Genomic DNA, 23749 nt, shown 5'->3' on the forward strand with positions numbered 1-23749 from the left:
CAGTAGGAATCAAGTACAGACCAGGATGGTGATAGTGACTGTGAAATGCTCAAGGAGATTAGAGAGGCCATTAAAATTAAAAACTGAATAATAATGAGGGATTTCAACTATCCCCCATATTGGCTGGGTACATATCACGTCAGGAAGGGATGCAGAGATAAAAAGTTTAACACCTTAAATGACTGCTTCTTGGAGCAGCTACTCCCGGAAGCCACCAGAGGAGAGGCAATTCTTGATTTAGTCTTAAGTGGAGCACAGGATCTGGTCCAAGAGGTGAATATAGCTGCACCGCTTGGTAATAGTGACCATAATATAATTAAACATCCCTGTGGCAGGGGAAACACCACAGCAGCCCAACACTAGCATTTACATTTCAGAAAGGGGAACTACACAAAAATGAGGTTAGTGAAACAGAAATTAAAAGGCACAGCACCAAAGGTAAAATCCCTGCAAGCTGCTGGAAACTTTTAAAGACACCATAATAGAGGGTCAACTTAGATGTATCCCCACATTAAAACACATAGTAAGAGAACCAAAAAAGAGCCACCGTGGCTAACCAGAGCCCAACTGTCTACACTGCAATTAAAGACAGCCCCCTTCACCCAGGCCCCAGGCAGCTGGCATGGGCCAGTTGCAGTGTAGATGTGCCCTCAGAGCATGCCACAATCACAGTTATGGCTAAACTGAAGAATAAGCTGGAAATTTTGAAACCAAAGATGGCTGATGAAAGAAATTTGTAAAGTTTCTCCCCAGAAGAGTAGTTTTCCAACCCATTCTGCTCAGCATAATTTTCAGTCAGTCACTTTCTAGTGTCTGCCTAGACTTTGTGTCAGTTTACAGAACAAAAGACAGATCGGTAAATACAAATTTTATTACAAGTAATTTAAAAAGTAAGGGCTCCAGTACAGCAAAAGAGCAGTTTTGAGAGAATGGAAGCCCGTGGGACTGAAGCTCCCACACTGTGGATCACAATCCCATCTGTAGATGCCTTTAGGAATACTGGGCACTTCTGGTATTTAATAGACTTAGGAAGACAGAACCACCATAAGAAGTTACAATATGTATGACTTTCCCCACCTGATTCCCAGGCCAGGTCTGACAAGATAGAAGGCTTAGGGAAAGTCTTGACTGTAGAAATAGATAGTTAATGCAGAATTACTGCCAACAGCAGCAAGCTAAATGGCTGAAGGGGGAATAGGTTTAAAGCCAAGCCACTAAACTCATCCCCTGATCCCAAACCTCAGTGAAGTTAATCATTAAGATCAACTGCTCATTAGAGACGTATGTTCTGCAACCGACCTCTGAGGAGTCGGACTCTAAACAAGTCAGACAAGTATTGAACTCTACTGTAACTTACTATGGCAGGTTCTTCATCCAGAGTAGTTCTGGCTGATTGTTTTGAGTTTGATTAACAGGGTTGCTGTTCAGACATCTATTCATTTACTTCAATGATGAAGCAATGGATTACTTCTGCTGCACACTGCTGAGCCAAGGCCTAGCACATTAAAAGGAAACCCCTCTCCAAACACAAACAAGCAGATGAGATAAAAACAGATTGGTCCTCTGAGTACTGACTGATTTAGGATACTGCCAGTTTAGACCACCCAAATAGCAGCAATATAAAATTTACACTTTGACATTTCTGTACAGCGGCTATAGTATGCGTTACTCCCACAAACTTTTAAAAACAAACAATTATAGAAAAATCACTGCCTAAAAAATTTAAAGTTAATAGAAAGTCCCCATTGATGGTGGCAATATAGCAAGTACTTGCACTGGGATAAATAAGTACTATAGTGCATAGTAAGAGAGCGTCAAGTGCTAAATATGCGCTTCATAAAGGATCGATTATTCTTCCTCAAGATGGCCAGACTCTGGTTTCTGGGATTTTGCCTGTGTAAGGAGGAAACAGTAAGTGAAACATACATGTCATTTTACACAGACAAGTTGAATCACAACGTGCTCTCTCAGACTTGATCAAGGAGAGAAGGACACCGCCCCAAGTCCTATAAGGAAGTAGAATAGTTCAGACTCCTGCAAACACCAAGCAATAGTATATCAGCAGAAAGGGCAGTTCTTCACTACTCCAGAGGAGACTGAGGACAACAGACAGTCAGTGTGAGCTCTCTCTAGTAGCAGTGAGCGAGTCATTAGCAACTACCTGTGAGTTCCACAGAGGCAAGCTCATGCTTGATGTGGGCTGCTCAAAAAAGACAGTAGTAAAAATAAACTAAACCTTTTAGTCGGCCATTGAAACACAGAAAAGAGGCCATCCAGCACCCGGGAAGAGCTCTGAAACTTACCTTTGTGCTCCTGTTTCTGAAATTGACAGGAACATTTGCAGTCCTAGGACTCCTGCCTGCTTCGTTTCTCACACTGCAGAGGAGAGAAGTTGACACCATTAGACAAACCAGCTCTACAAATTCAATCCTCTTACAGGAACTGGTTTAAGAAAAGAGCACAGTCCTCCTGATAAATGAGCAAGAATTCCATCATAAACCCCCAAAACTCTCACCCTCGGCCTGTATCCCAAACTGCTGAATGTTGGGATCAGAGAACAAGATGTCTCACTAGTTCACCTTGGGTACTTTGATACGAAATGTTGGGCAGAATTCACAGAGCTTTTGGCCATGCATACTGGAGGCTGGACCCAATAGCAAGGGAAGTAGGTGTTAAAGACAGAACTATTTCTAACCAGTGGCATCCCAATAGCAAGAATGCTACTGAAATATGGGGGGAGGGGAAGACACAAGATTAGACTCCTTTCCATGAAAAAGGAGAGAGCATGTAAAAGATGTACCCAAATACACAGGGTACTACCAAATTCAGTCCATTTCACGGTCATCAGATTTTTAAAAACTTGTAAATTTCATGATTTCAGCTATTTAAATCTGAAGTGTCATGGTGTTGTAACTGAAGGGGTCCTGACCCAAAAAAGGAGTTATGGGGGAGGGGGGCAAGATTGCTGAGGGGGGTGGGGGGGAGGGTTGTGGTTCTGCTACCCTTACTTGTGTTGCTGCTGGAGGGGCACTGCCTTCAGAGCTGCACGCCCAGCCAACAGCTGCTGCTCTCTGGCTGCCAAGCTCTGAAGGCAGCAATACCACGACCTCCCTAAAATAAAAACTTGCAAACGCACCCTGCATCTTCCTTTGAGTCAGGACCCCCAATCTGAGAAACGCTGGTCTCTCCCGTGAAATCTGTAGACTTAAGGCTACGTTTTAGTCAAGTATTTTTATTTAGCAAAAAAGTCATGCCAGGTCACAGGCAGTAAACAAAAATTCATGGCCCATGATCTGTCCAGGACTTGTACTATATACCCCTGACTAAATATTTGGGGGGGGAGGGAGCGCAGGGGGGTTGGGAGAGAGGAGGGGCACAGCCCAGGGGTGCCGCGGATGCTCGCAGGGGACACCACAGGTGCTTGGGGGCTGGCAGTCTCCCTAGGCAGCTCCCCGGAAGTGGTGACATGTCCCTCCCTCAGCTCCTAGCTCCGCACGCTGCCCCCACCCCTGCAGCTCCCATTGGCCAGAAACTGGGGCCAATGGGAGCTGTGGGAGCAGTACCTGCAGGCGGAGACAGTGCGTGGAGCTAGGATCTGAGGGGGGGGACACGTGGCCACTTCCAGGGAGCCTCCCAAGGTAAGCGCTGCCGAGCCCTCACCCCCTGCCATGCCCCAACCCTGGCCCCCTCCTACACCCAAACTCCTCCTGCTGGGGAGGGGACGGGGCGGTGGCTTGAGACTGCTCCAGCAGCGGCCGGTGCGGCTGGCCAAGGTGCTGCCTGAGCTCCTCAGGCGGCTCACAGGCCAGCTGCACTGGACATTGCCGAAGTCACGGAATCCGTGATCTCCATGACAAACTCGCAGCCTTAACATAAAATATGCAAATGACCAGATTTCACGGGGGAAGACAAGATTTCATGGTCTGTGATGCATTTTTCATGGCCATGAATTTGGTAGAGCCCTAGAAATAGGTGCCATAAAACACAGTTTCCTAGAAAACCTGTTTTCCTCTTAAACTTATTACTACAAATCCAAAAAGACACCAGCTAGTCAAACTGAGGGCTGCCTACCCCAGTCATAGGCAAAATGTACAAGGATCTGTAGTGGGGTGATGAGAGGACCAGTGGACGCAGAATTCTCCTCCTCCTGTCAAGTTTTGATGTCTGCACTAGCAGAAACCAGCCCTGAAGCACTGCCTCACCTTCACCATAGCAGAACTAGATCGGAATGGACTAGTTGTCCATTCGTAAGGATGAATCGCTTAGAGCTAAAAATTCTCTGTCCACCACCACACTGAGCAGAGACGCTACCTTGGTCGTGTTGGAGATGCCCTTGGGAAACTGGGCATGTAGCTTTCAGGGTGGATGTTTTGTGTGGATCGCACAACTGGCCTGGGGCCTGTTCCAGATTCAGCTGTGCCTCTGCTTCTCAGTCTTCGGTCATTACCATCCAAGTTGCTGGACTTCCCTTTGTGAGTCAGAGCATCATTAGCTCTTACAGCACTAAAAGAGGTCAATGGTACGCTTCTGGCAACTGCCAAGTTGCTTAGTGATCGGCTCTCTCGTACAGCATGGGCAAGGCTCTGCTGCCTGAAGTCTTCTAGATACCGAGGTGAAATTTCCCCTAAAGGAAAGTCAGATAAAATAAAACATACTAGGAACAGCAATGAAATAACTGACCAAAGCAAGGAACAAGGATCAGAACAAGAGGCAAAAAACAAAACAAGCTTCTGGATTTCAAAGCAATAACTAGATTTTTAATGCAATACCATATAGTCTGTGAAAACAGAACTGCACCATAGAAATATCGTCTTCACTGACTACTACAATTCCCCCAAAATTCTAAGCAGCTTTGGAGAACTTCCTTTAGTAGTAGTACCTTTTTAAAAGGGTACACAGAGTATGGTACCGTGATGGCATTTAGGTCAGTGCTATAGTACTTTAAAAAGCAGAGTTTTGTCCACACTGAAGGACGTCAGGACAAAATTTACACATTTTACCAGCTTCACATGGAGGCTGAACTTCTTTAGAACAAACTTATGGGCATCTGTTCATTAAGGGAAACTAGTATAAAAAGTTGCTTTGCTTGCATTTTAAAACTGGCTTATGGGCAAAGTCACTACCTGCCATAACAGTTAAATTTACATACTAACTTCAACCAACACACTGGATGACCCCATACACAAGTTAAGTAAACTAGTCCATTTCCTTTTGGCAATTTAAGGTAATACATATGTTCTGGAGTTTCTATTCTGTGATTTGTTGGGTTTTTTAATTTAGTAAACATTCAGGATCAGCTTCTACCCTCTGATACCCATGTACGATTTCTATTGTCACTTAAACCTCTCTACATGCAACTAACTACATAATTTGACCCTAAGGGTGCAATAAAAACTGATGATGAGGCAAGAAATTCAAAGTTCACCCCATCATTAGTTATGGATGGAGCTAGCAACATACGCAGACTATAATCAGACTTGTCAGTTTCCACTTGCTGCACAGGGCTGGGTAATTTCAAGTTTCTCTTTGGTTGTTTGTGTGGGGCTCCAGGCTTATGATTTAGTAGCATTTTTAATGTATGTTGCAAGTTCTGCCATCTGAAACAGAACAATGGTATAAGGGTGGAGTTAGGAAGTTCTAGTCTTTATCTAGATTAAACGCATGTTGTTCTTGTTCTGTTTTGCAGTTGGAGAAAATGATCTTAAAAGCATGAATAGAAAGCAGCACAGGCTGGAAATCTGTACTTTGCCAATACCTTGATGTCGGATGCGTCTTCTAGATTCTGGCGATTCTGATCTCTCCAAGTTGTCTTTGGGAGGCAACAGTTGTGAGGATGGCAATCCCACCCCTGGGCTGGCAGTGGCTGGGCGTAAATCACACTGGTCCTAGTGCAAGAGAGATTTTGATCATTTCTGGACATTTAGATCCTGTGAAAGCTTTGAAGGATACATCTTCCCTCAAATGCCATGGGGAAGTAAGGATTTGTTTTGAGAAAAGAATGAGAGACTGGTTTGATAACAGCATGCTCACTTCTAGGTCACTTGTTGAAGTACAGCCCAGAAATAGTAACTAGTTGACATGTGGTCTATGCAAGATGGAGTTGATGACCTCAGTCTACTCCCTATAGTAGAAGTCACCACACCATAATTGGTGTCATGCTTTATGTCCAGTCGATGCTTAGCCTGTCATCCTTAGAGATGATCCCTCCAAGCCAAGCTGCAGCACGTGAGCAGGCAATCTGCATTGCTGCTATAGTGACAATGCAACCTTGCACCCCATCAGCAGGAAAGTCAGAAAGAATATTGTCACCCTGCTATCAATGTAGCTTAAAAAGCCAAGTGAGAAGTATCTTCAAGTGCTATTCCCACCCCAGAGCATTCATGCCAGTTTCCCTAAGTTTTACAATTTTTTTTTTTTTAAATATAGTTTCTCTCCCTCTGTTGCTGTGTGAAAGAGCGTCACTAAAGAGGGGAAACTGACTGCACTAGGTGCTGTCAAATGCACAAACTGAAAACAGAACATATTTGCCATCTTTCAGTTACACATATTAGGGATTACCTATAGCACGAGAGGGTTAAAAACAAACGTGAGGATTGTAAATAGAAGGGTGTCCCTTTTAAATTTGATAACCACAGGCCAAGATGACAGTAAGAAAGTTGTATGCGACAGCAGCTCAATCCCAGTCACTCTAGATACTCTGAAGGAGCCCCAAACTGCATACTATGATCAGATGTACAAAGGCACTTTATCCAAATGTCCTTCTACTTTCAAAAGGCAGAAATCAACCTGATGTGGAAAGCCTCAGCCCTCAACTATGATCCAAGATGCACTGAAACGCCCCCTACTATGGAGCACATGCTATAAAGGAAAGAGGTAAGCTATGCAAGTTTATCAAATTAACTTTGAAAGATTACTACCAAGGTCAAGGGAGTAAAATTACAACTTCTGTGTTCCTAGAAAAATAAATGCATAACTAATCTACACAGGGATGAGAACATTTTAACTGCTCCCCACACCATTGTTTTGCATGGCACAGTTTTCATCATACTTGAAGACACTACAAAACCATCCAATTTGGATGTTGGTTCATGCATTTTCCAGTTCACTTCAATTCCTTTCAATATCCTCCCTTCTCTATCACCTGAGACATCTCCATTACCTTCTGTCTCCCAGGCTTGTAATCTATATATGTGGGAATGAGGAGGTAGAAGATACAAAGACTGCAGGTTTGGTCTCATCTTCTCTTACTTTCCCTTCATTCCTTCTCAGTTTCACACCTTGCAGGTTAGTTTACCCCTTCTGGCTGGGTCCATTCCACCTACATGGTAACTGGCCACTCAGCCCAGTCTTACGTCTACCAGGGCCCTCATGCCTGCCTGCCCCTAACTCCTACTCCATGCTTGATCTTGTCTGTGTTAAGCTAAGCACTTCACAGTGGAGACTATGACTTATTCCGTGAAGATGACGTTTTGTACATTTGTGGCACTATTTAAATATAGTTCATAGGAATACAAATCATCCCTTCATACTGATGGCAGTGGCCTTTCTTCAGGAGATTGCCGGAGTGAATTAGTGGGCCTAGTGTCACACACACACACAGGTTTCCCCTCCTGATTTAAACAAGCGGAAGCCATGCTGCAGCAGTGTTGGCAGACTCTTGAGCTAAGTAGCAGAACAATTCTCATAGAAACTCTGCGATACATTTACGGGACAGGGTTTCACTTGACAAAAAAAAAAAAAAAAAAAAAAAGCAGAGGAAGGTTTAAATAAGTTTGCAAAATAGATCCTTTTTGTCACACCTCTGACAGTCTACAGCTCATTAGATCTAACGTGCTGTGATAGGAAAGTTTGCAACAGTGTCTGATTATGGCAAAATGTCATCTGTTTGGCAGCTTTTCACTGAACAGTAGTTAAACCCAAATACATCATGAACCCAGAACACATCAGCCAACAGTATCTGAATTTAGGTCAGACTCTAGTCTCAGATGACCTGTGTGCATGCCATCTTCCCTTTCAAGAAGTTCTGCATCAGAGAATTGAATCTGTTCATTCATGTGCATTAATTCAACAGGTGCATGAGCAAGAGACCAAGATAATGAAAGTGTAAGACAATTAAAATCTGAGTTCAGGTTTGGATAAGGAAATAAAATAGGTCTCTTGTGAATACTTCAGAAGAACCCAATGGGAGAAAGATTCAAGAACTCAGACATTACGGTTCTCTCTGCGGAATTATTTGCCCTCACTGTTAAGAGATGGAAGGTGGTCATGCAGAGGAAGGTATTATAGTGAAGGAGTGAGAAAGTGGCAGTCAGGAGCTCCTAAAATGTAAGGATTTATGCTGTATTGCTTGAATGCTGTTTGCTCAGACTCCATTATTTGAAAAATAATATTTCCACAACTGTTCCTTTAACATGAGCCCCAGTATGCGCCAACATCTTGGGTACAGATCATAACCCCTGTGTTGAGAGAGGACAGATTCAAATGACAAGTATGTGAATCCCTGGCATCTGCAATCCCAATTGCAGCCTCTGAGCATTACCATGATTTCAATATTTACTACTAAGGAGTCAGATTTGCTAGGTCTTGTAGAATTCCATCCTCGAAATAGCATTTGTACCTGGTGGTGGAAGAGTATTTCCTCTTCTAACTGAATGCCACAGAATTCACATGGAATGATAATGCTCCCTTCGGTCTGTACCGCTTCTTGCTGCTGTGGATATGTAGATCTGCTGCTGTGCAGTTGGTCTAAGAAATCTTTAACAGGTCTGTTGTATTCTTGTTGTTGACTTGGGGAGGAACCTCTTTTACTGAACGAAGCAAAGGCGCTGGCTGGGTTACAGCCTGTCTGTTACGTGGGCAACGTTGAAAAGAAGGAATTAGTTATACTTACAAAGCCTTCGTGTGCTAAGTAATATCTGAACACTGACAGAGTAAAACAGATCCACCCTCTATTTCCAGTACATACTCTTAGTATTAGAACCACCCAAAATTATATTCCACTTCAGATATCCAGTTAATGGGACAAGAAGGTTCAAAGTAAGTTGCTATGCATGGTGAATTTCAAAAAACTAACATCAGTAATTAACTTATTTATTTTTCACAGTGTATGTGGTTTACTATTAGCGTTAAATTTGTTTCTAGTGCTAATCCAAGGAACAGCACATTGAATGTTTTGATGAAAGTTTTGCATTAGTTTTTTTAGTTTACTAAGACATTTCTACTGAATATTAGTGTTTGTAAGGTTCTACGCAGATGTAGCATCCTGTAAGCATTGTTGGAGTGAGTTCCCACTAACTATGCTAAACTGCTCCAACAAAATTCAGTTTCTAAATAGAAATTGTACTCAGAAGTGCTAGCATCCATTTCAGTAAGCCTCCTGCGTATACACCTATAAAATGGGGATAATGATGCTTACCTCCTTTGACAAAAAGCACTTTAAGAGTTAAGTATTGTTATATAATACAGAAATGCCAAACCTGATGGAGAATCAAGTCTTCTTCAGGGTAGAGTGCCTCACAAAATTCACATGGCAACATGATATCATCATCATCTGTGAGGTAAGAAAAAGGATTAAAACCCCCTACCTTTAAAAGGGGTAACAGACTAATCAACCTGTCTTCAGAATTTCTAATCCATGAGATCATTCTGTTCTGCACCACAGAGGAGGGATTATAGCAAGTCTCAGGGCAGTAGTCACTCTACTTTCACATTTATGAGTTTTATAAGTACCGGGGGGGAGGTCACTTTTTCTAAAAAGTTGAAAAGGATTTTTTTTTCCCTCCAAAACCTCAGTTCTTTAGTCCAATACCAAAAAAAAAAAAAAAAAACCATCTCGTTATCTGCCTGCCTATGGATGTACACACACAGTACACACAATTTCTTTTTAAAATAAAATAATCTGGCACTTGGATAATACAGGAGAGTTCTTCAGCATGTTTAATCTTAAATGTAACATCCCTACTCAGTTGTTACATCTCAGTACAAGCAGGAATAAGGGGTTTTTTGTTTTATTTTGTAAAGACATGGCAGAACTACAGCAAGTTAAATCTGCTAGTATACGGTTTTCAAAACAAGTCACTTTTACCTTCCCATATTAACATGCTGTACTCCTCTTTTGGGATAGACAGATACCAATATCAAATTTCACTAGTTAACAAATCTTAAGAGACTATTGTCTATACATAGAAATGTTGCTATTTTAGCAGGCAGCACAGTCAAAAATTTAGGGAGCTGAAGATACAGTTCCAGAAAAGAAGGAAAAACTCCAAGAATAGGGGAGGCTTTTCTGCACATTCAGAGAATTTCTACATCAGATGCCGGGGATATCTAAAGCAGTTTAGAAAGTCTCAAAGTGCTACTGTTCTGGCACTGAAAGTCAGAATATCTCCAAGGAGCTAGGCATGAGAGTCCCCCTGATCATCAACAAAAAAAAATTTAAGGAAAGCTTTTAAAGAACTTACTTTTTAGCTGATCCAAAGTGTTAATAGACGAAAGATCATGGGAGAAAGTATCTGATTTGTTTATTTCATTAAGCTGCTCAGATGGCTTGGACTCTTTGGAGTAGAAGTTCTTCCAGAAGTCACTGTGAATTTCAGCTGCAATATTGTTGTGGGGATTATTCTCACGTTGCAGGCTAAGGGCTAACATATAGTCTAAATTGGAATTCTGTTCTCCATACAGAGAGGACTCCGTGTTTTTATTCCTCTCCAGCCGTTCCAGCTCATCCTCTTAAATAAAGATATCAGAAGCTGTAAGTATCAACTACATAGTTTAACAGTCTGTTCTTAAAATCATAATTATTAAGTAAATAAAACAGAAGTTCACATATGCAAACGAGGGCAGAATTCGGCCCCACACACAGCACTCTTGTTTTACAACAGATAGCCAAAGCCTCAGAAAGACACTTCATGACATATTTTGGGATGAATTAAGGGAAGCTAATCCTTGCCCTTTCCTGTATTTTTCCCCCCCGTCTAGCCTGAGAGGAGGGGAACTTTGTTTCCTTTACTGGCTATACAATTGGGGGGAGGGATAGCTCAGTGGTTTGAGCATTGGTCTGCTAAACCCAGGGTTGAGAGTTCGATCCTTGAGGGGGCCATTTAGGGAAATGGGGGTAAAAAAAAAAAAAAAAAAAATCTGTCTGGGGATTGGTCCTGCTTTGAGCAGGGGGTTGGACCAGATGACCTCCTGAGGTCCCTTCCAACCCTAATCTTCTGATTCTAATTCTTAAATTTAAACAATTTAAGAAAGGACATCATATTTTTTCCATCCCTTGCAATCTTTAAATCACAATTAAACACCTAAGAAATAAGCTCTAGTTCAACCAGAAGTTGTAAGCTTGATGCAGGAACTACTGGAACAGATTCTGACATGTATCATGCAGGAGGTCACAGTAGTTCAGCACGGTTTCTTCTAGTCATAAAGATCTATGAACCTGTAACAAGTCTTATGTTTTCAGTCCATCACTGAGCAAAGTCCATTCACCTACTGATGCAAGCATCTGACTCAGATACAGATTAGTGGGATTATGGCTGTACAAAGCGAGGCCTCTAAAAACATTTCAGGAAGGAGTATTCAGACTTTAAATGCCTGCAATGACATTTACATGCACTGATCTCTTCACCCACATGGGGATTTCAGCACACTGAAATCAGTGGGGTTCTAATAGGCTTTATTTTGTACGTTAGTATGGCAATTTGCTACAGTACGTTTTAGCATGCAAGCTGTGAAAAACTTTTCTGCACCCCTGTGGCTTGAGACAATTCCTTCAGTGACTCACTTTAAAAAAAAAAACCACAAGTTTTTTTAATATACAAGATATGGCTGATCACAACTTTAGAGACCTATATTTATGCATTGAAGATGCAATCTTAAATTGTACATCTCTTTTAAAAGGCACATTTGTTTATACCATTTTTAAACTCAGGTTTCTTAGTTTCTCATTAAAATGAAGATACAGGTGTTCAGTAAGATTAGGACTTTAAACATGCTTTAGCAACGTATCGGTGTTGGAAGATTCTACCCCACTAAACCATGTATTTACAAGGTATAGGACACTTCCAGGTGATGAATAAAAAAAAAAAGTGGGAGATGATATTCTGAAGACCATTAAACACAAATCAGTCATTACCTCCCAGGAAATGCACATGCCAAGGCTGTTACTGCTGTTAGACAAGCTGAATAGGAGATCAAAATAAAAAAGGCGTATTTGATCTTTTTATGGGTGATGTACATAGCAGTTGAAATTACAAGACCTTTCTTGTACATTAGCCGGTGTTTGAATCAACTCAATATTCCATTCAGACAAATAGCAAGTTTATGATTAAGCAGATATGCAAGCTTTTAACCTATGAAATTAAACCTGGAGTCTTAAAAAAAAGCCAGTCCATTTAAAAAAAATAAATTCATAACCCTGTAGTGAAATTAGACAATCTTTTAATGATTTTCTAATTCAAACCAAAACTCAGGAGTTGCCAATTTTTTTTTATTATTTATTGCTGTTCAAATCCATCATTGCTGGTCTTCAAGTCTCGTGACTCTGCATGGTTCAAAACAAAAATCTTCCGTTTTCAAGCTATATCTTCCAAAGGGCTTTATTCAGTTTAACTAGAGGATCAGAGTAATAGTCATTTGCTAAAGCAACAGTTCCCCAATGAATCCCTTTCTTTGAACATGAATATGAATTCTTACTGCTTCTTCGGGATTCACACATTGGTATTTCATAAACCACCTTAGCTCATGAGCTTCAATGGGAATAACTGCAAGAGAAAGTCCAAATCTTTCCCCTATCTGTCCGAAAGCAACACAGTAACCAGGATCTCCTTCAAAGAAAAACCTATTCCAGGGCCCCAAGACAGACCAGCTGCCCCATTATCTGTGGACATCCTCTTCCACCAGTGTTAAGAAAGGGTAAAAATAAGAAGTAACTGCATCATGACCAGGGACACAGGTTTCTTCCCACTAGTCCAGCTCAATCACTCACAGCCACATTTCTGCATCCAGTTTAGGAGACCCAGAAGAACAAGTTATCTCAGCTCACTGCTAAAGTACTCATTTGAACTCACTACACTACGGTAGTCCAAATGCTCACAGTGGGTGTGGCTGATCATCATTGCACCTATTTTTGGGAACTAGTGTGCACAGAGGCCTTTGGAAACGTTTTGGACCCATGAACTGTGCGGGGGAAGCCCACTGCCTGAAGACAGGGAAAGAAAGAATTACAAGTTCACCCATGTCCCAACCATCTAACTTGCATGCCAGCTTCATTCTTTCCAGCTAGCTCAGGGCTTGGAATGAAGTAAGGTTTTAACACTGGAAACTCTTTATCAAGTTCCTGTTTTGAACATGGGATGTAGCTGTTATTTTTTCCCCCCCATGAGGGCCCATTGCAAAATATTGAAGGCACAGATGGGCAACCTCCATGTTGGCCAAAGGTTGACAAGTGTTCCATCTTTACCTCTCCTTGATTTAGTTACCTCTTCTGTAATCCAGTCTGAAGCTTTTCCTGAGTGTCCTGGAAAAGTTGCTCTCTGGAAACTGGACTGGAATTTTGGCATTCCCTTACTGCTTAAGAACGTAAGAATGACTACACTGGGTCAGATCAATGGTCCATCTAGCCCAGTAACCAGTCTTCCGACAGTGGCTGATGCCAGGTGCTTCAGAGGGAACAAACAGAACAGAGCAATTTATCAAGTGATCCATCCCCAGTTGTCCAGGCCCAGCTTCTGGCAGCTTCCTTCAAGTACTGTTACATGCAGTAAAAGGTTGCTCTTCAAGAGTCTTTGTCTGCCTTCTCCATGTTTTTTTGGGTGAAGAGCTTGTGGGAAGTGTCTCATCTTTGTCTTCCTCCTCCATGGGGCTGATGCTACTCCTCATCCCTCTTGGTTGCCCTGCAGCTCCCTAGATATTAAGCAGCAGCTGCCGCTTCCTACCTGACCAACAAAATCATTAAGGGCAGCGAAGAGAGATCCAGGCAGCAGCTCCACATCATGGTGGCAGCTGTTCCTGCTCAACAGCTCCTGCACACCCCCTCCCAGACACCATCTACTCCCCCAGCACAGAAAGCTTGTCAGAACCCCAGCACTACATCACTGCAGGACTGGGACCCAGGAAAGACTGAACTCCTCCATGCTGCCGCAATTAGAAAATTGAACAGGTATTCAATCTGAACTCACCATATGATCCAGAAATTTTTTTTTGCACTGAAATCTACATAAAGGAGGAGGGGAGAATTCAGTTCCTTCCAAAATGTTCAGTATTAAGCAGCCCAATTCTAGAGGTTCTCTTTCCAATTTGGAAACTAAGTCATTTATCTTCTCAGGTTTTAATAACTTAATCTGATGAGTTATTTCACAAGCAGGTGAATCTTAAAGCAAAGGCCATCCATTCAGTCTTCAGCAATGCTACATACTTTGAATAGCTCTGAACATAAAGCAGAGCATGTGTTCATGGAAAGGGTGTCTTCTAGGCATGGTGATTTGGGATATTAGAACTTAAGTGGAAAGAGAAAAGAGGCATTTATAGCACCTATGTCCATACTGGCTGCTGTTGCAAAAATGCTCACCATCAAATATGAAAGACTGCAGAAACATCTTAACTAACCTTTAAGTCAAGCACAGAAGAGTTTGACTGCTAAATAAAATGGACAAAATTTGAATGGATGCAAGCCAAATTCTGTTTCTAGATAAAAGATTCATGCTAGTTATTAATATTAGTAAGCTACTCGTATCCTACCACCAGATATTTCAGAAGTCATCTACTCAATTGTTTTATGTCATTGAAGTTCTATTCTGAAGTAAAAAAAACTAAGCATGCATATGTGAACTCTAGCCACACTTCATTAGAGGTTTTCTAATTATCTGACATTTTCATACAGCAGTGTTTCCCAAACTTGGGACACCGCTTGTGTAGGGAAAGCCTGTGGCGGGCCGGGCCGATTTGTTTACCTGCCGTGTCCGCAAGTCCGGCCGATCACGGCTCCCACTGGCCACGGTTCACTGCTCCAGGCCAATGGGAGCTGCTGGAAGCAGCGGTCAGTACATCCCTTGGCCCACACCACTTCCAGCAGCTCCTATTGGCCTGGAGCAGCAAACCGTGGCCAGTACACAAACCGGCCCGGCCCGGCCAGGGGCTTTCCCTACAGAAGTGGCGTCCCAAGTTTGGGAAACACTGCCATACAGTGCACAGGTATAGAGCTTTCACTCCACTTAGAATCATAGAATCATAGACTTTAATGTCAGAAGGGACCATTATTAGTTACCTAACTTTAAATTAAAGGTAAAAATAAAACTTATGAATGTATAATTATTGCCCTTGTCCACACTTTACCTCGGTTCTGATCTCTCTGCATTGCTGATGCATTTCTTCTGTTAATATTCTTAGAAGCCTGGTCTCCTCCAAAACTGCTATAAAATTGGCCTTCCAGTGGCCCGGACATCCTCTGCAGAGGCCCAGCATAGCCATCTGAACTCAGAAGGTTTCTGATAGTTTGAAAGGTACACAGGTTTGCAGCCTCATCTTTATAGTTATAACGTGACATTGCTTGGCTAACTCTTTTTTCTTCCACTTCCTTCCCACAAACTTCAGGGTGCTCTTTCAGATCTTTCACCATTACATTGCGACCGCACTCACTACATGTTTCAGTCCTGGTTCCACAGTAATCCTCGTGGTCCTGAAGTTTATTGAATGCAAGCTCTATCTCACAATGTTGGCAAACTGCAGGACGCAGAGGGCATGCTGATGCCTAAAATATAAAATTGAATAACTCTTGATATATGCACAGTCTTATGGTTATGTTATGCTTACTTACTGCCCAAAGAAGGTACCCAGTTCACGGTGTTATTACTGAGAGATGCATTCCAAATTGCTTTAGAGATTAATTGTGTCTTCAGCTAGAAGCCAACCAGCCCATAAAAGAAGACTTAAGTAGTAAGTTACTATTTAAGACAGGGAGTACAAACTCCTGAGTAGTTATACACAGTATGTCTCACTGGAAGTTCAGTGTATTTTATACAGGAAAAAGGAAGCATGTATTTACTAGACATCATACTTAAAAATAACACCCCTAAAAAACTAATCTGAACACTCAAAGTGGATTTTTTTGGTTGTGTTTTCTACTTAACTGTCCCGATTGCCACTGTTCATATTGCTTCATTAATAGTTATAGTGCAGTAACTTACTCAAAGCACTTCATGCAACAGGAAATCGGAGGATCAAAATTGCATGCTTTAAAATAAGCCACGTGGTCCAACTCCCTTCGCATCCCTCCCCATGCCATAGCTTTGCATTTGATGCTTATGCTGAAGCAGAATCCCATTTTTCTGTGACACACTTTTGTTCCACTGACAACGTTAACTCCAGTGACAATTTGTAAATACGAAAACCATAGGAAGTAAATGTTTATTGTTCCATGATTTTTAAAAACTGTTTAGACAAGACAAATCCTTAGGTCCTGCATAAAGGTCAGGGCGGGGGGAAAAAAAAAAAAAAAAAAACACACCTGAAATAAAGACGACACTGAGAAGTGAAGTTGCCAAGCTCAATGCAACTATAGCCACAGGCAGAATTTTTAGCCTTAACCACTACTTAGGGACAAACCTAGGCCACCAACCTAAGCTACCAATGTACATAGACTCCCTCCTGTTGAGAAGCTTGGAGCTGCTTATTAGGCATGTGAGTACCACCACTTCAAACTAATACAGCTAGCCTCTTACAAGAGTATCACTGATTAGCATGGATTTAGAAAGCAGATTAAACATGGGCAGAGCAGACCCAAGATCAGTTAGCACGGTAGCTATAATCTGAACAGTAAGGCTCTAGTGTCGGTACTGGAAATACACTAGAGTATTATCAAGAGCAAAAACCAAATATACCAACCTCATGATCCTCTAAGTGGCATTTTTCCATCTTCATATTACACTTACAAGTAACCTAGGAGAAACAAAAACAATTACTAAATGTACTTCACGAAGATCAGCTATTTTAAAGTAGAATTTATTTTACCTGCACATGTTCAGATTCAATGTGGTTTTTTATTTCAGATTTAGGGACAGACTCCTTGCAGAAACGACACACTCCAATATTTCTACTACAGTGGATTTCATGGATGGTGAAGTTAGCTACAGGTATAGCCTTTTTGCTACAAGAAGGATACAAAAAAGTTACTCTTCACAAATTACACTGAAAACAAACAAATAAATTTAGGATTCAAGAGAGCTGCCTGAAAGGAAGAACCAATGGTAAAAGCAAATAAGCCCTTCAGGAATTCATCGTTTCCATGTATTCAGGTTTGTAAAAGAAAAAAGCCTATCTAGGACTACATGTTGTGTACAGTCAGAACACACACACTTACCAAGCTAGACACCCAAAGTCTCCCAATTCATCAAATTAAGTCAAAACTCTGTTCAGCTCCCCCTTTGGGGAAAACAGACAAGCCTTGCAGCATACTCAGGCAGTCACCAGATCCACGCTGTCAGACCAGGAGTAACAGTTACAGACTCTGCAAAGAGCACTCCGCCATAGTGTAAAAGTCAGGCAATCCTCCACAGGGCAAAGCTAGAACACAGATTCTTCAGCTACGCTGCAATATTGGTCAATGGTTCAACCAACAAAAGATGCAATATCCCTGCTGTTCTGAAGTGAGGAATCCCTACCTTACTCTACTTTGGAGAAATCTATTGCTCTATCCTGAGCTATGTGCAGACAGACTTACAGGCGGGAAAAATCCATTCAGCCATTTGAAAAGTGTGTAACAGGGTAGCACTGGCCCTTTAAGAGGGAAGAGTACAATGCACCCCGAGACTGGTCAGCTGACCCCAAACTGGGCTTAAGAGAAAGAGCCTGGGCCCTAGTGGGGAGGGAGACCAGAAAAATCAGGTAGGAAAGGAACAGAGAAAACAGAGGTGGGGCTCTGATGGGCTGAAGCAGAAAACTCTGCAGGTTCTAGAGAGAAGTCAGAAACCAGGAGGCCTGGATTGTGGGAGGAGGAGTCTCTAGAGCAGCAGTTCTCAAACTGTGGGTCAGGACCCCAAAGTGGGTCACCAGAGCTGGCTTAGACTTGCTGGGGCCCAGGTCTGAAGCTTGAGCCCCATCACGTGGGGCTGAAGCCCAAGGGCTTGAGCCCTGGGCAGCAGGGCTCAGGTTACAGGCCCCCTGCCTGGAGCTGAAGCCCTTGGGCTTTGCCCCCTCCCCACCGCCTGGGACAATGGGGCTTGGGTGGGCTCAGGCTTCAGTCCCCCCTCCAGGGATTGTGTAGTAATTTTTGTTGTCAGAAGGGGGTCGTGGTGCAATAAAGTTTGAGAACCCTTGCTCTAGAGCAGGGTTTGGCAACCTTTCAGAAGTGGTGTGCCGAGACTTCGTTTATTCACTCAAATTTAAGGTTTCGCATGCCAGTCATATATTAACATTTTTAGAAGGTCTCTTTCTATAAGTCTATAATATATAACTAAACTATTGTTGTATATAAAGTAAATAAGGTTTTTAAAATGCTTAAGCTTAATTTAAAATTAAATTAAAATGCAGAGCCTCCCGGACCGGTGGCCAGGACCCGGGCAGTGTGAGTGTCACTGAAAATCAGCTCGCGTGCTGGCTTTGGCCCGCGTGCCATAGGTTGCCAACCCCTTCTCTAGAGGGAGAGGAAGGCAGAGGGCAGCACCCTGTGGGTGATGTCACAGCCAAGGAGCAGGGAGCTGGGAAAAGCCCAGAAAGGATGAGAGACTTCTATTAAGCCTAGGTGGGTGGATGTCATTTTGTGTTGTTGCTTCATTTGGGCCTCTGAAGTTACCACCACTATGTGGTATGAATATTCTGAGCCTAAGAGTGCTGGAGAAGTATTCCTGAGGAGCCCTAAGAGGGGAAACAGAGTAGAGTGCCTGAAAGGCTAACCCATGCCATAAAAGCAAAGATGGCAAATCAGACCAAGTGGAAGCAAAGTACTCGAACCTCTCCCACTCTCTACCTATATCAACTTGATAGAGGAAGTAGAGGAAAGTTCAAGATGGAGTTTGACTTTTAAGGGAAACAATGTTCACAAGCGCAGAAGTGAACTCATCAGCCCCCAACAAGACAATTATTTTTTACCTGCCCTACCACAAGATAAAAACTTAGCCCCTCCCAAAACAACAGCAATAACCCTTCATTTTCATCCCATCTGTTCCTAAGACCCCAACAGGCTGGGATATCAGCAAAATGATATTCTGCATGTATGACAAACACACAGCTATAATAAGCCACAAAAATTAAATCCTGTATATTTCAGCTTTCTTGAAACTGATTTTGAAGAAACATTTTTAAAAAATTATCTGAAGAAGAACCAATAGTTTTAGTTGATTTCTGCTTCTTCTAGGGTGGAGTAGGGGAGGAGACCACCACCAGCAGGTTCCATTAGTATTATTCTGCTGTTCTCAAGGTGACACAGCAAGTTCTGAATACCGGTGAAGTGCCTACCAGAATATTTTCTGTTCTTTTATGGTCAATAGAAACAATTTTATATACCACTTGTTGCTTCCATATCTGAAGACATCTGCCAGCAATACAGCATGTTTCTATGAGTTTATGTAGGGACACTGTAATAACATACAATACACTTGTGCCAACAGTGCCGGACATTTGTTTCTTACCAATTGCTGCACACCTGGGTTTCTTGTTCATTAACTGCAGCCATATCCATGTTCTTTTGAAAAGCTGGAGCAAGGGACAATTAAACATTTTCAGTTTCATTTCTGTCCATAAGAACAAATACAATTATTCATTCTGCTACTTCCTGTTTCTTCAGATCCTCTGGCATTAAATCACATATTCCATTATTATAAACTGTTGCTTTCCTTAAGCAGCCAGCAAGACTCCCCCACCATTTAGAAACAATTGTATTATTAAACATGGTTTCAAGCAGCTCTTAAGAGGGTAAGGAACCCTAGCTGGCTAGTGAGGATAATCTCCTGCAGATGTTTTTCCCTGAGATGTGGATAGTGTCTTCTTTTTATTTTAATATATATACATATACATATACATATATAAAAACACAAGTAAAATATTAACTCTGCAAAACTATGAACTGTTTATGGACAGTAAAGCATAATTTAGCCAATAAAATTTATACAGCAAGACCTAGAATTAAGACACCACTCAACAGATCAACAAAAACATCTTAAGGAAGACAAACCTTAATAAAGAGAGCTGAAAATGTTACTTGGAAAAGCCCTGACTCCTGCCCCAGGTGATCATATCAGACACCCAAAACGATATTTAAAACAAAAACCACTAACATAGAATAGGTGACGTTTCTTTCAAAGAACAGATTTTTTCCAGTGTAGAAAAGCCACTTCTAGCCAAACGCTGATCAGGACTTCCAGTTCCCCTACAGACAGGTGAAAGAGGTGGGAGTTTGGTCTCCATAATCACGGTCTGGCGTTTCTAGTATAAAAACTGGAAGGAATAAAGCAACCCATAGACCTATGCAAGGTAGGGGCAGGGTCTTCTGTGCACGAGCTGCAGGTGTACTCAGCGGCATCTACTGGGCCTTAGAGTCAGCTGGGGGGATACGGGGAGGGGCGGGGGTCCGAGCGGGGGGGGGAAGCGGGTGGAGGATGCGGGGGGGACCGAGGGCCGAGCGCCCCCAGGGACCCGAGCGGGGGGGAAGCGGGGCCCGAGCGGGGGGGGAAAGCGGGGGGGCGATGCGGGAGTCCGAGCGTCCCCGGGGGGGGCGGGGGTTGAGCGCTCCCGGTCCGCGGGGCCATTGCGGTGGGCCAGGCCCCCCACGGTTAAGGGCGTGCCTAGCAGTTCGCTGCCCCCCGCCCCATTTCATTCTCCCCTAGCGGCCCGTTCCCCGACTCACCGGCTCCTCAGAAACCAAACACCGGGCCCAGCCTAGCGTCCTGCTTCCTACCCGCCGGCGACACCCGCTCCCCGCCTCCCTATTGGCCAACTGAGACTCGGTTAACGAGCTGATTGGCCGTAGCAGCCGTCGTTTACGGCTATTCTAGGCCCCGCCCATACCATGGCTGGATTGGGTAATACAGAGGTCACTGGAGTTAGGCTCCGCCCCCTCATGATTGCCCCTCCCTCCTCTTATCAATAGGTGCCTGGGATTGACCAGGACTCAGGGTGAGCAGTTTAGTGATTAGAGCGGAGCGTAGTGGGTGTTAGGATTCCAGGCAATTAAAGTAAATTAATGTCCTGGGCAGGCCTCCAAGCTGTAGGGGAATGAACCTGAGGGAAGCTGTGTGTAACTAGACAGACAATATTACACAGGTGCCAGACACTGGCCTCTGACATGCAGTAAGGAAGGGAGTCTCTGTTGGCAACTTTGAAAAAACTTAACTCTAAATTGTCTAATCTTTGTTAGAGCCCTTACTTTTTCCTGTTGATGGGGCAGAAAAGGGGATCATCCCTTTTTTACTTTTGGGCAGGGTGGCTGGGTGTTGGGGTTTGTTTGTTTTCTGGCTGTGTGAGTTTGCTTTGTAAATTGTGTTACACTACAGAATTCTAACTTTCTTTGATTGAAGCTGGTTTAAGATTGTGTTCTCATACAACATCCCCTTCGAGTATGTTCTGAGAAGGAGCCCAGATACCTACGTGTCTAACTCCACTTGAGGTACAGAGAGGGGTTTGAAATATAGCACAGAAATACCCCGGTCTCATTTCAAGTAGTCACAGAGATTGCACTACAGAGGTGAAAACGTTTGTGTTCTTTGAAGCTTTATGTTTATATGGGCAAGAGTTGAATGGACCCAATAGGAAGGCATCTGGGAGAACAGTATGTTATCCTACCAAACAAACTTTCTAGGAAAATCTGTCACACCCATTTGCTACATATACAATATTGTACAGTATGCTAAAATTAGAGCGCCACCTGGTGGCTCTATTTCAGTGACACAGGAGCATGAGCAACTCTTCCATAAATTCTTTTGAGAGCAGGAAACGAGGCATGATGTCATGAGGAAGGGAGTAGCATGGGAGTAACCCAGCACCAGGAAGAGTTAATCTCCTCTAGCAGACTTGAGGCATTTCTAAAAGTAGAGTACAGCAACTTGACTTTCAATCAGCTACAATTTATAATTTAAAAAAAAGTCATTTCAGTGCTGATGAAAGTTGGCAGATTGTCAGCTCTGGAGAATGAAGTCTTCTGCTTCTCCAAAGAACAGGGACAACATAGTCAAGCTTCCCCTGCATCAGTTGCAGCTCCAGTCTGATGAGACTTTATCCCCTAAAATGAGAGGGTAGTTCAGGTTCTGCTAGTGCTCTGCAATGAGGATACTAGCTGTAGAAGTGTTTTTGTAATGAGGACATCTGCTTACTGAAAACTGGATTATGATGACTACCACATTCATGTTAGATTCCACCAAAAATAGTGTCAACTAGTCTGGACTGGATTTGTTCTGATGACCAAATAGTGAAACACTCTGCTTCCAATTATCAGTCCCTGAACCAAACAGTACCCCTTCTCTAAATCTAACCTGGAGGGGTTTTGGTAGCTATTTAGAACACTTCTTATGTGACAGCTTTTTTCTTCTGTGATTATGGCCTCAGAGCCATGCAGACTCCTGAAGTCTGAAAGCTTTTTTGAGAGTATAAATAATAATAATTAATACATACTTAGCACTGATTGTAACTTGGGCCTCAATGTGAGGTTGAATTTATGATATTGGACAATACTTATCTACAGAGTTGCAGTGGACAAGACTGTCCGTTTATTATTATGTTACACGGTTATTTACAAACTTCAAATTCAAATGATGAATGAAAATCTGAGGCAACTTTTGAACTGTCCTACATGCCAGGAGTGGGGGATCTTGCAGCAACTGTGTAAAGTGTGATGAGTGAGCTGTGTTGAATTTGGTGACAACAGTGTGATTTGATTTTGGCATTTGGCGAGGACTGAAGACAAAGGCAAACTTCACTGCTAACGTAAGGATAGGCAACTCAACTTACACCACTGCTGAATTAGGCCAGGAAGCTGTTCCCTCTGTGATGCTTCATCCTAATCTTGTAATTCTTCCTTACTTTTTATTTTCTTCATATTAATTTTTATTCTTCATAGACTAATTTGTATGGAGGAGTAAATAATATACATGCATTACTAATTTACTGTACCTGAAAAGTGCCAGCTTGATAGCCCCAGAGGCTGAAATCCTCCCTATAACCTCCTACCAGATACAGCCTGGGAGTAGCAGTGGAAGCTCCCCCATGCTGCTTCAATCTTAACGTGAAAGGACCCTCTCTAGGAGTGAGAAGGCGGGAGTTCAGATTCTGAACATTCAGTCATTGGCCTCTCTGCTGAGAATGCCAACAAGCTAGCCAATCAGTGTCAATTATTTTTGCCACCCTGACGCTAGAGGGAGCTCTAGAAGGGATAGTGCCTCGACTACTGCTTCAGCAGAGCCCTGCAGAACACAGGAAATGCATGCCTGCTGGGAAATTTATGACTGTGCATCGTGCTCTCTCCACATTGCAACTAGCCACTTCTTAATTGGTGTGGCATGGGGGGCACTGCCCTGGCCTCACCGCCTCACTGTTCCTTTTGAAAGCCTAGGGTGCACTAGCAAGGAACCATGGTGGCACAGAGACTGCAGTTGTTCCTTGCCCCTCCACAGGAGACAGAAGAGCCAAGCCACATTGCCACCTTTCTCCTGTGTGGAGAAGGCCAAGAGGACCCACTTCAGAGGAAGAAACTAAGGCAGGGATGTTGCAGGGCTACCTCATGCTATGAGGGGATGCTTTTTCAAGGTACAATACAAAATAAGAGTAGCACATA

General features: G+C 42.9%; 1 protein-coding gene and 1 pseudogene across 5 annotated transcripts; both read right to left on the reverse strand.

Annotated features, from left to right (window-relative positions):
• Positions 1 to 1331: 1331 nt before the first annotated feature.
• Positions 1332 to 20871, reverse strand: TRAFD1 (TRAF-type zinc finger domain containing 1). 5 transcript variants are annotated; one of them, XM_024196251.2, is made up of 14 exons: positions 20831 to 20871; positions 20262 to 20353; positions 19617 to 19680; positions 17002 to 17137; positions 16876 to 16929; positions 15328 to 15742; positions 10461 to 10727; positions 9829 to 9831; positions 9477 to 9550; positions 8618 to 8845; positions 5756 to 5885; positions 4312 to 4624; positions 2304 to 2376; positions 1332 to 1893 (listed from the first exon to the last, which is right to left on the reverse strand). In XM_024196251.2, the coding sequence occupies exons 3-14, from the start codon at positions 19664 to 19666 to the stop codon at positions 1849 to 1851; spliced, it is 1788 nt and encodes a 595-aa protein (XP_024052019.1). In that variant the 5' UTR covers positions 19667 to 19680; positions 20262 to 20353; positions 20831 to 20871; the 3' UTR covers positions 1332 to 1848. The 5 variants fall into 5 exon arrangements, with proteins under 5 accessions (XP_024052019.1, XP_024052020.1, XP_024052017.1 ...); XM_024196252.2 differs by lacking the exon at positions 9829 to 9831; XM_024196249.1 differs by lacking the exon at positions 1332 to 1893 and having other exon boundaries at positions 2113 to 2376.
• On the reverse strand, positions 12492 to 13875 carry LOC112104116 (annotated as a pseudogene).
• Positions 20872 to 23749: the final 2878 nt, after the last annotated feature.

Source organism: Terrapene carolina, unplaced genomic scaffold, assembly GCF_002925995.2.
Source record: "Terrapene carolina triunguis isolate 2854851 unplaced genomic scaffold, T_m_triunguis-2.0 Scaffold234, whole genome shotgun sequence".
Taxonomy (NCBI): domain Eukaryota; kingdom Metazoa; phylum Chordata; order Testudines; family Emydidae; genus Terrapene; species Terrapene triunguis.